The 13,305-nt window shown below is 38.3% G+C and overlaps 1 protein-coding gene across 1 annotated transcript; it reads left to right on the plus strand.

The window, feature by feature from the left end:
• Positions 1–1,977: 1,977 nt before the first annotated feature.
• Positions 1,978–2,778, plus strand: LOC134701150 (3'-5' ssDNA/RNA exonuclease TatD-like). The gene has a single exon (XM_063562294.1). It carries the CDS (start codon positions 1,978–1,980, stop codon positions 2,776–2,778), a length of 801 nt encoding a protein of 266 aa, XP_063418364.1.
• The last annotated feature ends 10,527 nt before the right edge of the window (positions 2,779–13,305 follow it).

The following is a 13,305-nucleotide window of genomic DNA, read 5'->3' on the forward strand; positions in this document are numbered from 1 at the left end:
TCTCCACAGGAGGCGGAGGAATGGGAGAACCAAGACTACATATGCTCTGGTTGTAAGATAAAACCAGATCCACCGCACGTTAGTCTGAACCCTACTGGACTGCGCAGGTCAGCCCGTAGGAAGGGTTCAGAATAGGGTGCTGTTATGATGCTGTTGTTGTACATAAGGAGTCTTTAAGTCATTGTAAATAGTTTCAGATATTGTACATATGGAGGCAACTATTTAACTACATTGGTATCTAGTTAGATAGCTGCTATATTGAACGACGAGGCCAGATGTAATTAAGTTGGGCCTTCAAGATGTTGTATTTTTTGTATTTGCAGGAAAGACAGATGTCCAGTGATGAGGGGAGTTCGGGAGGCAGCCCAAAAAGAAGTTGGGCTGCCGAGGAAAAGCTTATAGAGGAGAAAGAGCAGAGAGAGGTAAGCCCCAGGGGACGACACCACGATAGGGTCCCCTCAGTTGAAAGGGTTGTCCCAAGCCAGGGAGATGCAAAGGGTCAGGAGGGGGAGTTCGAAGCTAAGGTCCCAGGAAAAGACATCTCTGGGGACCACAGGGACTCCTCCCCAAAGGCTAGGGATACGGGTTCTGGGCTAGTTAGGGGCACCAGGGATGGGAGCCATGATTCCAGGGCCCGGTCAGGTAGCAGGGAGGACAGAGTTAGGGACCCCAGTGGAGGAAGGAGCCGCTGTTCCGTTTCCAGGAGCACTCCAGGGGCCGCTGTCCCGATGGCTAGGGACACCCCTGTGGGCATTCCAACCGACCGGGATGCTCACAGCGCGCCTCCACTGGGTAGGGGTTTTCAGGGGCGAAAGGAGACCACCCAAGAAAGGAAGAGAAGAAGGAGTCGACAGAAAGAGCGCCAAGCTGAAGAGACAGCCAGGCTGCAGAGGGCACTAAGGGAGGCCCAACAGATGCGGACACCAAACTCGTTCCAGGGAGGAGGAAGAAGGGACACAGGGGTGTCGTGGCAAAGGACACCCCAACATAACTACACGCCCACTGGGACAGGGGTGTCAGGACAGAGGACACCCCAGAAGTATAACACACCGAGAGAGACTGGGGTGTCGGGTTATATGACACCCCAGGGAGGCTGTCAGACGAGGAGGACTGGGATGTCGAGTCAAGGGACACCCCAACGGGACTGCCAGCCGAGGGAGACTGGGGTGTTGGGCCAAGGGACACCCCAAGGAGACCAACAAGCCAGGGGGGCTGGGGTGTCAAGTCAAAGGGCATCCCAACCAGACTACAAGCCGAGGGAGACTGGGGTGTCAAGTCTAAGGACACCCCAACCTGACTACAAGCTGAGGGAGACTGGGGTGTCAGGCCAGAGGACACCCCAAGGACCTGCACTGCCTAAGTTGATGGACATCCCCACCCTACAGCAGTGCCCCATCCAGGGTTGCCCCATAAGGGCATTGGATATTCAGCCACATGTGATGCTGGAACATGTGGCTGAAGTATTCGGAGAACAACGAGACCAACCAAGGGCTTCCCTCGCTCCAATCAGGGTAGCAGCACTACAGGCACAGGCCTGGATGCTAGTGGGTGGGGACCTAGAGGATTTGGTCACCCATGTGAATAGGCTGGAGATAACACGGCCCCACATCATTGGGCAGGCAGTCCAGGGGCAGATGGAGGAGGTATGCCGGGAAGGGGACGACCAGTTCCCCCATACTTCTCAACAGCACCGGTCAACTCTCCTGGAGCCCTCATTGACTGGAGGGTCCAGGCAGCCATAATGGGGGAGTTGGGAGACAGGGCGGAGGCGTTTAGGGGAATGTTTAGGCTGCAAGGTCCCCGGGCAGCCATAGGGTCATCAGCAGGCCAGATAGGACAGGCAGAGGGGAGAATAGATCCGTTGAGGTCCCCCTCCGACTCCCCTCCAGGAAAAAAACTATTTGTGGACAGTGCAATCAGAAGTCCAACACCTCCCGCATTTGACTCCCACTTCCATTTAGACCGGGGGTGGAGGCAATGGAGGATGAACGGGAGGATGGACCGGCAACGGTTCATCGAGATGCGCCTTCCCACCCCCCAAGAAACCCAGTGGACCTAGTAGGAGGGGTTATGGTGTATTGTGACCCAGGGACATGGCCATCTGCATTGGCATTGCAGGAACCCCCTGGAGGATCACCCTGGGTCACAGCAATAGGAGTCCACCCCAAAAAGGCCCAGCAGCTGGACGATAGTTCGTTCGACAAGATGGAACGGCTGCTGGGGTTGCCTGGGGTAAGGGCCATTGGAGAAGTTGGGTTGGACCAGAGCCAGCGGGACCCACCTCTTCAAAGGCAGGTTAGCACCCTAAGGTGGGTCCTAAATTTGTGCAAGGGAAGGCCAGAGGTTCCCCTCATTCTCCATATTAGAGGGGCTCCCGAGGATCGCCATAGTGCGGAGGCGCACCTGAAAGTCCTCACCATAGTCCGGGAGAGGGTGGACCCTCAGCAGAGGATCCATCTCCATTGCTTTGATGGGGGCAGGCAGAAAGCGAGGCGTTGGAGGGATGCCTTCCCCAATGTCTATTTTGGGTATACGGGGGAGGTAATCCGGTTTGACCAGGAACAAGGGCAAGTGGTGTCGTCCCTCCCCCTAGACAGGATACTACTGGAGAGTGATGCCCCCTATTTCAGGCCATCATGGGTGCCCAATCACAGCTATGGGCATCCCCAGTATATTGCCGAGGTGGCAATGGGACTTTTGGCCTTTAGGTCGGGGGACACCCTTTGGGCATTGCTGGAGGCCATCACCAGCAATGCACGAGTTCTGTATAGGGTGTAGGTAGTGGGAGCAGTTTCATGTACATAGGTGTAGATATCTGTAAACTTGTCCAGAGAGGACAGTTATTTTTGGTGTAAATATCTGTAAAACTGTCCAGAGAGGACAGTTAATTTTAAGTTCGTTTTGTTAAGTTTATTATACTAGCCCCACCTACATTTGTAATCAAGGGGGCATCACCAAGGATATGAGGGGACTGGGATCGTTGCTGAAAAGGGGTAAGGGACTGGCTGTACGTTCCAACAGGGTTAATTTAATTTAGCAATCTCGAAAAGAAAACGAATAATTAGTACCCTTGTCTAATCTGGGCCCCTCTCATCTGAGGGGGCCCACCTGGAAAATTCACTATTATCATTTTGGACAATTTGGCAATAAATAAAAAAAACAAAAAAAGAAAATTCTATACTTACAACAAACATATAAAACTGGGGGGAGTGTAGTATTCGTTGGTATTAAGCCAGACCCTGCCGGAAGTGCACGATCCCATGATGCCTCTCTCTCTCTCTTTCCGGAAACATAATCGACAAGACTAACAGAAAATCCAAAGAGACAATCTGCCTTGCAGAGACACAGACAGACACAATCAAGCTTCTTGGGTAAGTTTCATATTTACTCGGGATCACAACAGCTCTTTAAGCGTTGATCATAGATAACAGGTACATAGCAAAATTGTTAATATTGTCTTTAATCTGCATACAACTGTACAGATCGTGACAATCAATTAGTTTAGATTTATAGCAAAGAAAACACAAATAAAAAGAAGATATAATGGATGACTTAGTACACAAACAGATCCGGGACCGAATAAACGCATTGTCTGAAAGAATTATTCATGTTAATTTATGTTTTACGTCGAAAAGAAAAGCATTTAATTTTGATTGTCCTGCACTATAATTACAAACAAGCAGACTACTTTCTTTTTTGTCAAAATAAATTCCCTTTGGATTGTCCAATCCATCTGATTTAGTTAGAAGTTCTCTATGATCTTTCCCATCATCTGATACAACTAGTACAATGTATTTCATATAATCAGTCACATAAACATTCCCCTCATTATCTGTTGTTACACGAGTTAAAGCTTGAAATTCATCCTTTTTACACTTCCACATTACTTTTCCATCTAACGAGCAGCAGTATATTGATGAACTGTCTATATAGACCAACCTGTCTCTGTCTACTGTAATGTCCCAGATATAGTCTGAAGGTACCGGTATAGTACGTATTACTTTACCTGTCAAGTCCATCACATGTATTATACTCCTTTCAATAACAACGTACAGGTTATTATCATTATATGATATTCCCCAGCAGTAACCACTGGTTTTGATTGTACGGACGATAGAACGTGTAGATATATTTATTATATGTATGCTACTGACTCCTCTACAGGATACTGCTACAGTATTACTATCTATCTCTGTTATATGCCATGATTTATAGGACAGAGGAATGTGATGTTTATTAGTACCGTCTGAATTACAAATAATAAGTCGTTTATTATTATGGTCGGTAAACACTAATGTATTGCCTGTTTTGATACAGCTAGTAATGGACAGATTTTCATTCTTTGACACCTCTATATTTATCTGTTTACGTAAAGTGACAGAAACAGGAAGGTTGTTTTTGACAGATGCTTGATCCTGAGTGAATATTTCTTCTTTAATTGGTTCATTTTCTGAAATAAATAATGAAGTATCGAATTGATTATAACAACAATCGATTGAACCAGGTTTAATCCACCATTTTCTACATTTGAAAATGCCTGTACCAAGTAAGGAATATGACAGTTCTTGTCCATTCGTTTTTGATGCGTTTTGTTATTTGATTTTGCCATGTGATTATGGACTTTCCGAATTGATTTTCCTCTAAGTTCAGTATTTTTGTGATTTTACTTTTTGCTTAATCTAAAATGCAGTTTGTCGCTAACAGGAATTGAATGTTGTAAAATTTCTTATGCTTTGCAAACTATATATATAATATTTAATTTCTCACGACCTCACATTTTCTCTCAGATGTTAACTATTTAATTGAGTGTTATTTTCACTATTGACACATCAAGTTTAGCATGATTCAATGACATCATATAGTAAAAGGAAAATTGAAAAAGTTTATAAATGACAGTAATAGAAAAACATATACATGTAGTCTTGTACTGGACATACCAATGCAGTGGAATAATATATGTGTGAATTTGTTTGGCCTACCTATTTTAAATTATGTGCAAGATAAAAAAAATCTGTCTAAATGATTCCTTTGTCGTAACCCCTAACCGCGGACAGAAAAGGGTGGTCTGTTTCTTTACGAGTGTTTGTTGGTCGCTAAACGTCCAGTGGCAAATATTTCATGCATGTTCAGAAAGAGAACAAACAGTAATAAGTACTCCATTGGTAGGTAGGTTATGTAATGGAGGCCGTACGGGATGAAGGTCGGAGATATTGAGACTGCCACTAAAGAATGAGGGTTAATTGAATAGGGACAGAAATACCTTGTAAAATGCCATCTACGAACCCCTCGCAGAGTTGTTGCAAGGGTTCTTTACGAGCAGAGAACATGGCACTCTATTCACAAGAGTATTAGATTGAATGTCCCCATTCTAACCGGACGTGGCAGTGTACTTGTACATCCCACAAATTTAAACGAACGCTCCGCTTAGTCAAGGGTTTTACTGTCAATCGGAAGACATCAGATGTGACAAAAATTAGATTCCCTAGTCACTCTTGAGGGTTCTTTCTATACGAAGGTATACTCAGACGTGCTGCTGGAATGTGCAATTTCACCTGATTGTAAACATATAGTTATAAAAAGATGTGGTACGAGTGTCAACTCTCCATCCAAGTCACTATTTGTAAAAGTAAACCAATATAGGTTAAAGAAGGCCTTCAACAAGGAGCCTCGGCTCACGCCGAACAGCAAACTATAAAAGACCCTTAATATGACTAGTTTGAAATCATTCAAACAGGAAAACCAACGGTCTAATCTATATAAAAAACGAGAAACACTTATGAACCACATCAACAAACGACAACCACTGAACATGTCAACAGGCCAGTAATGTTCATCTTTCGCTTAGATATTTACATATATGCTTAGATATCTATATATATGTGGTTTTTCCTAATAATCAAATTAAGATGTAAATAAATAGAGTATGCCATCATGGTACACAGATGAAGCCCCCGCTTGCACATAACGTTACAAAGAGTATAACTCGGAACGTGTTTATACCTTGAAAACAGTATTGAATAATGATCAACATACCATGATAAAGAGAGTTTTCTATTTTGTTGTACCTCGCTTTTGAAATAAAACAACTGACACTTAAAGATTACATTTCAAAAGGCTTTCTCTGAGGTTTGTGGTGTGCAAAGTCACAAGTTTTGCAAGACAGGAGCTCCTTTACTGGGATTGAAAAATCGGAACAAATGTCTCCGTCTGAGGGCCGGGTTAGTTATCGCCTCAAGACGCTTCAGTTGGCGCTTTGGGATGTATACATAAGCATCTACGTCAGATCGTGTAGGGTATTAATACGCTTTTTGTAGATTTACCCTTACACCAACGTGCTTATGGAGTTACACCCTTGCCAAAGGCTGTGTGGGATGTTTCACCCTAACCAAAGGCTGTGTGGGATGTTTAACTACGCAGCCCCGTTCAGTCGGAATGGTAAATCTGATATTTTGGTAAGGGAGGGTCACCTTTTCTTTGTTTTGAAAAAAAAACACCTTTCAGGATTTGCTTACCGTTTCGAAGCAAATGACCTAACCCCAGGTTTTGTTGGGCTTCGTGTTGCTCAGTCTTTAGTTATATATTACATGTTTTGTATGCTATTGTTTGTCTTAAATGTCTTGCCATGGCGTTGTCAGGTTATTGTTGACTAATGAATTGAATATTAAAAAGAAGATGTAGTATGATTGCCAATTAGACAACTCTTCACAAGAGACCAAATGACACGGAATGTCAATTTGGTATCTTTCGCCTCTCTTTTTCAGCAACCCTTTGAGGGATCCGTATTTGGCATGTTCCAAGGCTACACTTCTGACCTCTGACATCTACCTTACGTGGAACTTTGTATTGGGACGCATAATTTTATTTCGAGTCCGGATGCTTTAAAGAATCAAATATAGAATATCGTTTGAAGCTATTTCGATTAAACATGAGAACAAACAATATTATTCAGAAACTTAAAGGAGTAGGTCCAGTAAGACCCCTTTTGGCCCCAAAATATAGCAGTTTTACAAAATTGTTAAAATGTAAACTTTTAGTTATTTATTGGAAAGTAAAATGGTTCTGCTACATACATATGGGCTGTTTTTGACAATACAATGCACATATATCGGGTTCTAGCATCATTAAGTCGTGCTAAATTACTGAAATCTTCACAATTTTGCATATTAGTTAAATTTTCGACGGTGTCCGTAATATTGAAATGTAAGTTGTATTTGATGATAATATATCAAGGTTGAGGATGAACACGGATTCGGCCACTTTCCTTTTTGATAAAAACCATCTGAAAAGTGACATTTTTTGGCATATTTGATAGATTTTTCATATTTGAGCTGAATCAAATTAAATAGACACTAAAGTAATTAAAAAGTGTCCAAAATCTTTCGTCATATGAACCTGAAATTTGAGGCCAAAATCGGCCCTTACCGGACCTACTCCTTTTTGTTCTGCACAATTTTCTTCATCTCTTTCTCCAAAGGTTTAGTGAAGCAATTTTTTTTCTCTACTCTTTATTGTACATTGTGCATACTATTTCATTGTTACCATTTATTCAATAACAATTAATATTGCTATAATAGCATACAATTCCAAATTCAATTTCTGCTGTTTGTATGTCCCATTATGTTTACACCATTCAAATGATATTTGTCGCTAGTGTATATAGTCAAACAATAATTAAATACAAATAAAAGCAACATATTGAATCGTATATTTTTTTTTCTTAAGACTGGCTTAAATGCGTTCTCTACAGAAAAGAGTATCTGAACTGTTGAGACCATATGTATTTCTGTTAATTTTGGAAGATTTTGCAAACATGTATTATTGCTAGTAGTCTGTTGTTATTTATGTATTATTATCACTTTGTTTATTTTCTTTGGTTACATCTTCTGATATCAGACTCGGACTTCTCTTGAATTGTATTTTAAATGTGCGTATTGTTATGCATTTACTTTTCTACATTGGCTAGAGGTATAGGGGGAGGGTTGAGATCTCATAAACATGTTTAACCCCGCCTTATTTTTGCGCCTGTCCCAAGTCAGGAGCCTCTGGCCTTTGTTAGTCTTGTATTATTTTAATTTTAGTTTTTTGTGTACAATTTTGAAATTAGTATGGCGTTCATTATCACTGAACTAGTATATATTTGTTTAGGGGCCAGCTGAAGGACGCCTCTGTGTGCGGGAATTTCTCGCTACATTGAAGACCTGTTGGTGACCTTCTGCTGTTGTTTTTTTCTGTGGTTGGGTTGTTGTCTCTTTGACACGTTCCCCATTTCCATTCTCAATTTTATATTATATTGGGATCACATTTTCTTCAATTTAAGATTGATTGATTGCTGTTTTTTTACGTCCAGTGGCAAACATTTAATGCATGTCAATGAGGAGAACAAATTAATACATACTAAAGGTAAATCATGTAATAGTGGTCGACCGGGATGATATTAATTAAAACTGTATAATGACCTCAATACATGTATGTCTTGGTTTATTTTTTGCGTAGAATTGCTGTCTCAATGATTTTTACTCAACATGTTTATCATGTTTATTCATGATAGAAGAAAAGATGATCGTCATGTATTTTTTTATATTGATATTTGTCATTGGTGTTAATCGTATTGCAATATCTTGCAAGTTCAAAAACAAAGGATGTTATTCGTTTATCTGCATAATGGAAACACTCTGTTCCCGATAAGATTTACATAAATGGCGCGTCGACAGAACAAGCCTCTCTAACATGTACCATCCATAAAGAAAGCTAAGCTATTGATTGATATGAAATACAAACAGCAACATTCTAGAACATATGATCTGAACATCAATCTTAGTACAAGCTAATGCTTACAGATAATTACATTAGCACAAATATAGTACGTTGAATTTAGCGTCTGCTGATAGGGGCATTTTATAGTGTAGAGAGGGGGGCAAGGGGTAACTGTTATGCTGTTATGGGGCAATCTAATTATTTGTTATCTGTTATTCTGAAAATTTATTTGCTGTTAGCTGTAATTGTCTTATTCTTTGTTAGCTGTTTTTGGGCTTTTAGTTTTTTTGTTATCTGTTATTGTTATAATGTATTTGCTGTTAACTGTTATTGAAAATTGGAATGTTAGCACTTTTTGTAGAGCAAATTTTCGGTAGAAATTGAAGATCATTGGACACTGGGGTCTACCACTTCTAATATGTTGGTCCCGTATTCGGAAAAGGATTCCATTAACATATACCCATCACAGAAGTGAGGTCCAGGACAATTCCAGTATATATTTTGATTATCCTTTGGAATGAATTCCATTTTTTTGGAACATGTATTTAGGATTATCTTTGGCATATATGTTTAGCTTGATGTTTGTTCAATATAAATTCTACAAAGAGATGTTGAATGATGGGCAATGAGACAGCTACCCACCAAAGAACACAGATATGAACAAATGCAGGTTACTGATACATGTGTTTGCAATGAAAACAATTCTTTTGGTATGGAAAGGCTATAAAGGACAAGGGCCCCTAGATAATAAATGTAAAGTAGTCAAAGAAAGAAAGTAAATGTTGACAGGATGTACCCAAAAAAATTGAATAACTAATACAATTATTATCAATAGTATAAAAAATATACTGATTTTATATTTGTATTAAGCACATTCAGCAATGCACAAAATTGAATACAGATGATGAAACCTATCTCATGGAGACCGACGAGTTGGATGTGTTAACAGAAAAAGAAAATATTTGCGATAATCTTGTAAGCACAGTTAGTGTCATTTCCGATATAATTGATGTTTTCTTGTTTTGTTTTTTTTTCTAAGGGGGGGGGGGGGGTCCCTTAAATATTAGACAATGATAACAAGGTAAAGGATATTTAAGTCATCATTTGCATTATTTCAACACACGAATACCATATTTATCATTTTTTGGGCACAATTCATACAAAAACAAGAAGATGTGGTATAATGGCCAACGAGTCAAATCTCCACCAGAGACCAAAGGCGTTGACGTAAATAGCTAATGGTCATTCTAATGTCTTCAACAATAAGCAAAACCCATAATCACATAGTCAGCTACAAAAGGCCCCCAAAAGACAAATGTAAAACAATGCTATGAGGAAAACTAGCATTTCCCCCTTCTATAAATCTGTTTCTGTGTCTTACGTACCAAAAAATATATAAATATTTGTCGGTGGGAAGAACTGTTTTACTTAAAACAAGGTTAGAATATAGTTTAGTGCAAACATTAGATACTGTATACAGACCATATTAATATTTAAAAAAAAATATATGTTTCTATAGTAATTAATTATGTTTGAAAACTAAAAATGTGTTAATGCATTTAGCACATTCATTCAGAATTTCAAAAAATGTAAAAAAAATACATCATTATTTTTCAGATTGAAATTTCAGCATCAGAATATACAGTTACATCAAAAGAGTCAGGAAGTCAAAATTATTTATCCCAGTCACAAGTAAGTAAAATCCCCAAAATAAGTATTCTTTCACTTTACATTAATTAAAGTTTATATCATTAACACTTAAGCATGATCAACATGACAACTCAAAAACAGAAATTAAAGCCGCATTCAAAAGACATGAATCCTGAAGTATATATTTTAGGCACAATTACCAGAAATTAAAAGGAAACAGAATTAAAAGAAGAGCATTCAAAATATATGATATATACATTGTTCAGTTGTTTGTGTTTATGCAAGATTGATATCAACATATACATAATTCTTTACCGCTGCCTGCATAATGTCTAGTGGCAAGTATTTGATGCATATTTAGAGTGAAAATAAAAACTTTAGTACAGTTATATTAATCTTTCACTCAGAAAATTATTTTGTACATGTACTAATACACTGCTGTGATACTTTACTATATAATAATATTTAACATGTATGAAGATAATGCAGGACTAGCTTCCTGCAGAGGTGTTTCAATTTATTTTTCAACATTTCTGATTTTTTGAAAGCTCTTGAAATCATAATATAAAAAAGAAGATGTGGTATGATTGCCAATGAGACAACTGTCCACAAGAGACCAAAATGACACAAACATTAACAACTTGTTTTCAGGTTCTTTAATATAAATTTTGGGTTTCAAACATCACTTAACAAGAGACATTACGTCATGTGGCAAACATTTCATGCATAGGACGACCGCAAATTTATAAACAATAAATATTATTGTAAAGTTCTTTAATGAGAGACGGAAGACTTCTTCCGGGTACTTTAGAATTATAACGTTTTTATTACAGGTGTTTGGGATTGCGCCTAAATTTGTTCAGTTATTAGGAATTTAAATTTGTTTTATGAATGTATTTCAATCGGTCATTATCAGTGTACAAAATGTATTTGTTTGTTTAAACCATTCTGATTTCATTTTTTTGAAAGGGAAGTAACTACTTTCTTAACCTATATGGTTGCTAACCCTATGCAGTAACTAACCATGTATTTTTGAGGACACTCTATATCAAATATATATAGTCACCATGTGTAATTCATTAACCAATCATGTCCCTATACATCTATAGGAGGTAAGATAAAATATATTATTGCCACTTCAATTATCTGAAATAGATTTGTATATTTCTAATTGAGTTTCCATTGACAAAAGCTTCTGTATGAAAATAAGGAAATGTTGTAAAGTTGTGAATAAGACAAATTTTTACCAAGTTGTTTCCCTTTATAATGTTACATGCAAGCAGGGGCATCATCTATGACCCTTTGGCCCATTCCTCATTTATTAATTATAATCAGTTTTATACTTCTTTGCAGTAATCAGTCAGAAGTTATGAACGTTGCAGCTACTTGACATCTTTGAATGATTTCCTGTCATCAGTCAGATTGCAGGAATTCTCAGAAAAAGAAAGAAAAAAATGGCAGTCCTACACATTTAAAACAAGAAACACCTACAAAGAAAGATTGGATGAGATTATGAAATTGATAATAGGAATTTTATTTCCGAATGGAGTTGACGAAGTAATTGAAGATATAAAATGTCCCAAGCAGTTAAATGAAGAAAACAGAACTAGTCATACAGAGTACAAAGATATTGTCACTTCATACAGAAAAGCAGAATCCTGGCAACAAGGGAGACAAGTTCTTTTAGTTCTTGCCTCAAGAATGTCCTGCAAGGACTTACTGTCTCTACTACCAGAAGTAACATCTCATCGCTATACTATGCTGCTCTCAGTCATTCAAAGAAAATAGGGCCAGCACTTCCAATTCCTGAGAAACATTGCATCGACAAAAATTAGATCCTGAAAGATTAGACTCATTCTTAGATTTCATTACATCCAGTCATGTTGTCCGTGATCTACCTTTTGGAGAGAAAAAAACTGAAGTTTACAGATGAAACTGTCCACAATTTACCTAACGTTGTACGTTGCATGGGTTCAGCAGACATAATACAGCAGTACAAAGCATACTGTCAGTAAAATGAAATTTTACTTTTAGGTAAAGCCAAAAAAAGATATATATATAGAAAAATAAACAAATTAAAGGATATCATATGGGGTCTTAAAATCTTTAAAAAAAACCACACACACAAAACAAAAAGCATAGGAACAGTGCATTTTAATATTTGTTCTTCATCTCAAAGTCACAATGACACTTTCAACAAGGTACAGGTTTAAGATGGCTCCTAGCACTTTCTTGGCTGGAATTCTATGCAAAAATCATTTTGATAGACTTTGTCAAATGCAACACCACCTGAAGTAGCACCGGTTTAAAGAAAAATACATACTTGACAAAAATACGTATTTAAAACCAATTAGTTCCTTCGCATAGGTGTAAATTCAAAATTAACATAATTTTAAATTTATGTGTAGAATATATTTAAAAAGTAAGGTAGCAGATGAAAGGTGAAGGACTGGTTATCCTTGTAGAATACATATTGACTAATAATATTGAATATTGAAAAAAGGTAGGAATGAATTATAAAATGGATCAAATCTAATTGTGCTACTTGGACATAAAACAAAAATCAATCAATCTAAATTAGTTGTTACTTTTATTAAATAGGTGACTGTACGATGTTCAAAATACTTGCCCAGTGTAGTGCTGGAGTCAGAAAAAGCCTTGAAGGACTGGACTATTTTGTAGCAGAAGGAGGACGTGCCTTTATTACCTTTCAAGATGTCTTAGACAAATTGCTGACCTACGACGCTGTATCACCTGATGACCACAAAAGTTTCCAGGCACTGTTCTTACAATCAAAGCAGTATTTAAGGACTGACTATAAGGTTTGTTAGAATAAATTTGGACACTTTTAAAGGATAAATAAGTCCATTTTGTGTGATAAATTAGAAATTGTCATAAGTT

Source organism: Mytilus trossulus, unplaced genomic scaffold (assembly GCF_036588685.1).
Source record: "Mytilus trossulus isolate FHL-02 unplaced genomic scaffold, PNRI_Mtr1.1.1.hap1 h1tg000233l__unscaffolded, whole genome shotgun sequence".
Taxonomy (NCBI): domain Eukaryota; kingdom Metazoa; phylum Mollusca; class Bivalvia; order Mytilida; family Mytilidae; genus Mytilus; species Mytilus trossulus.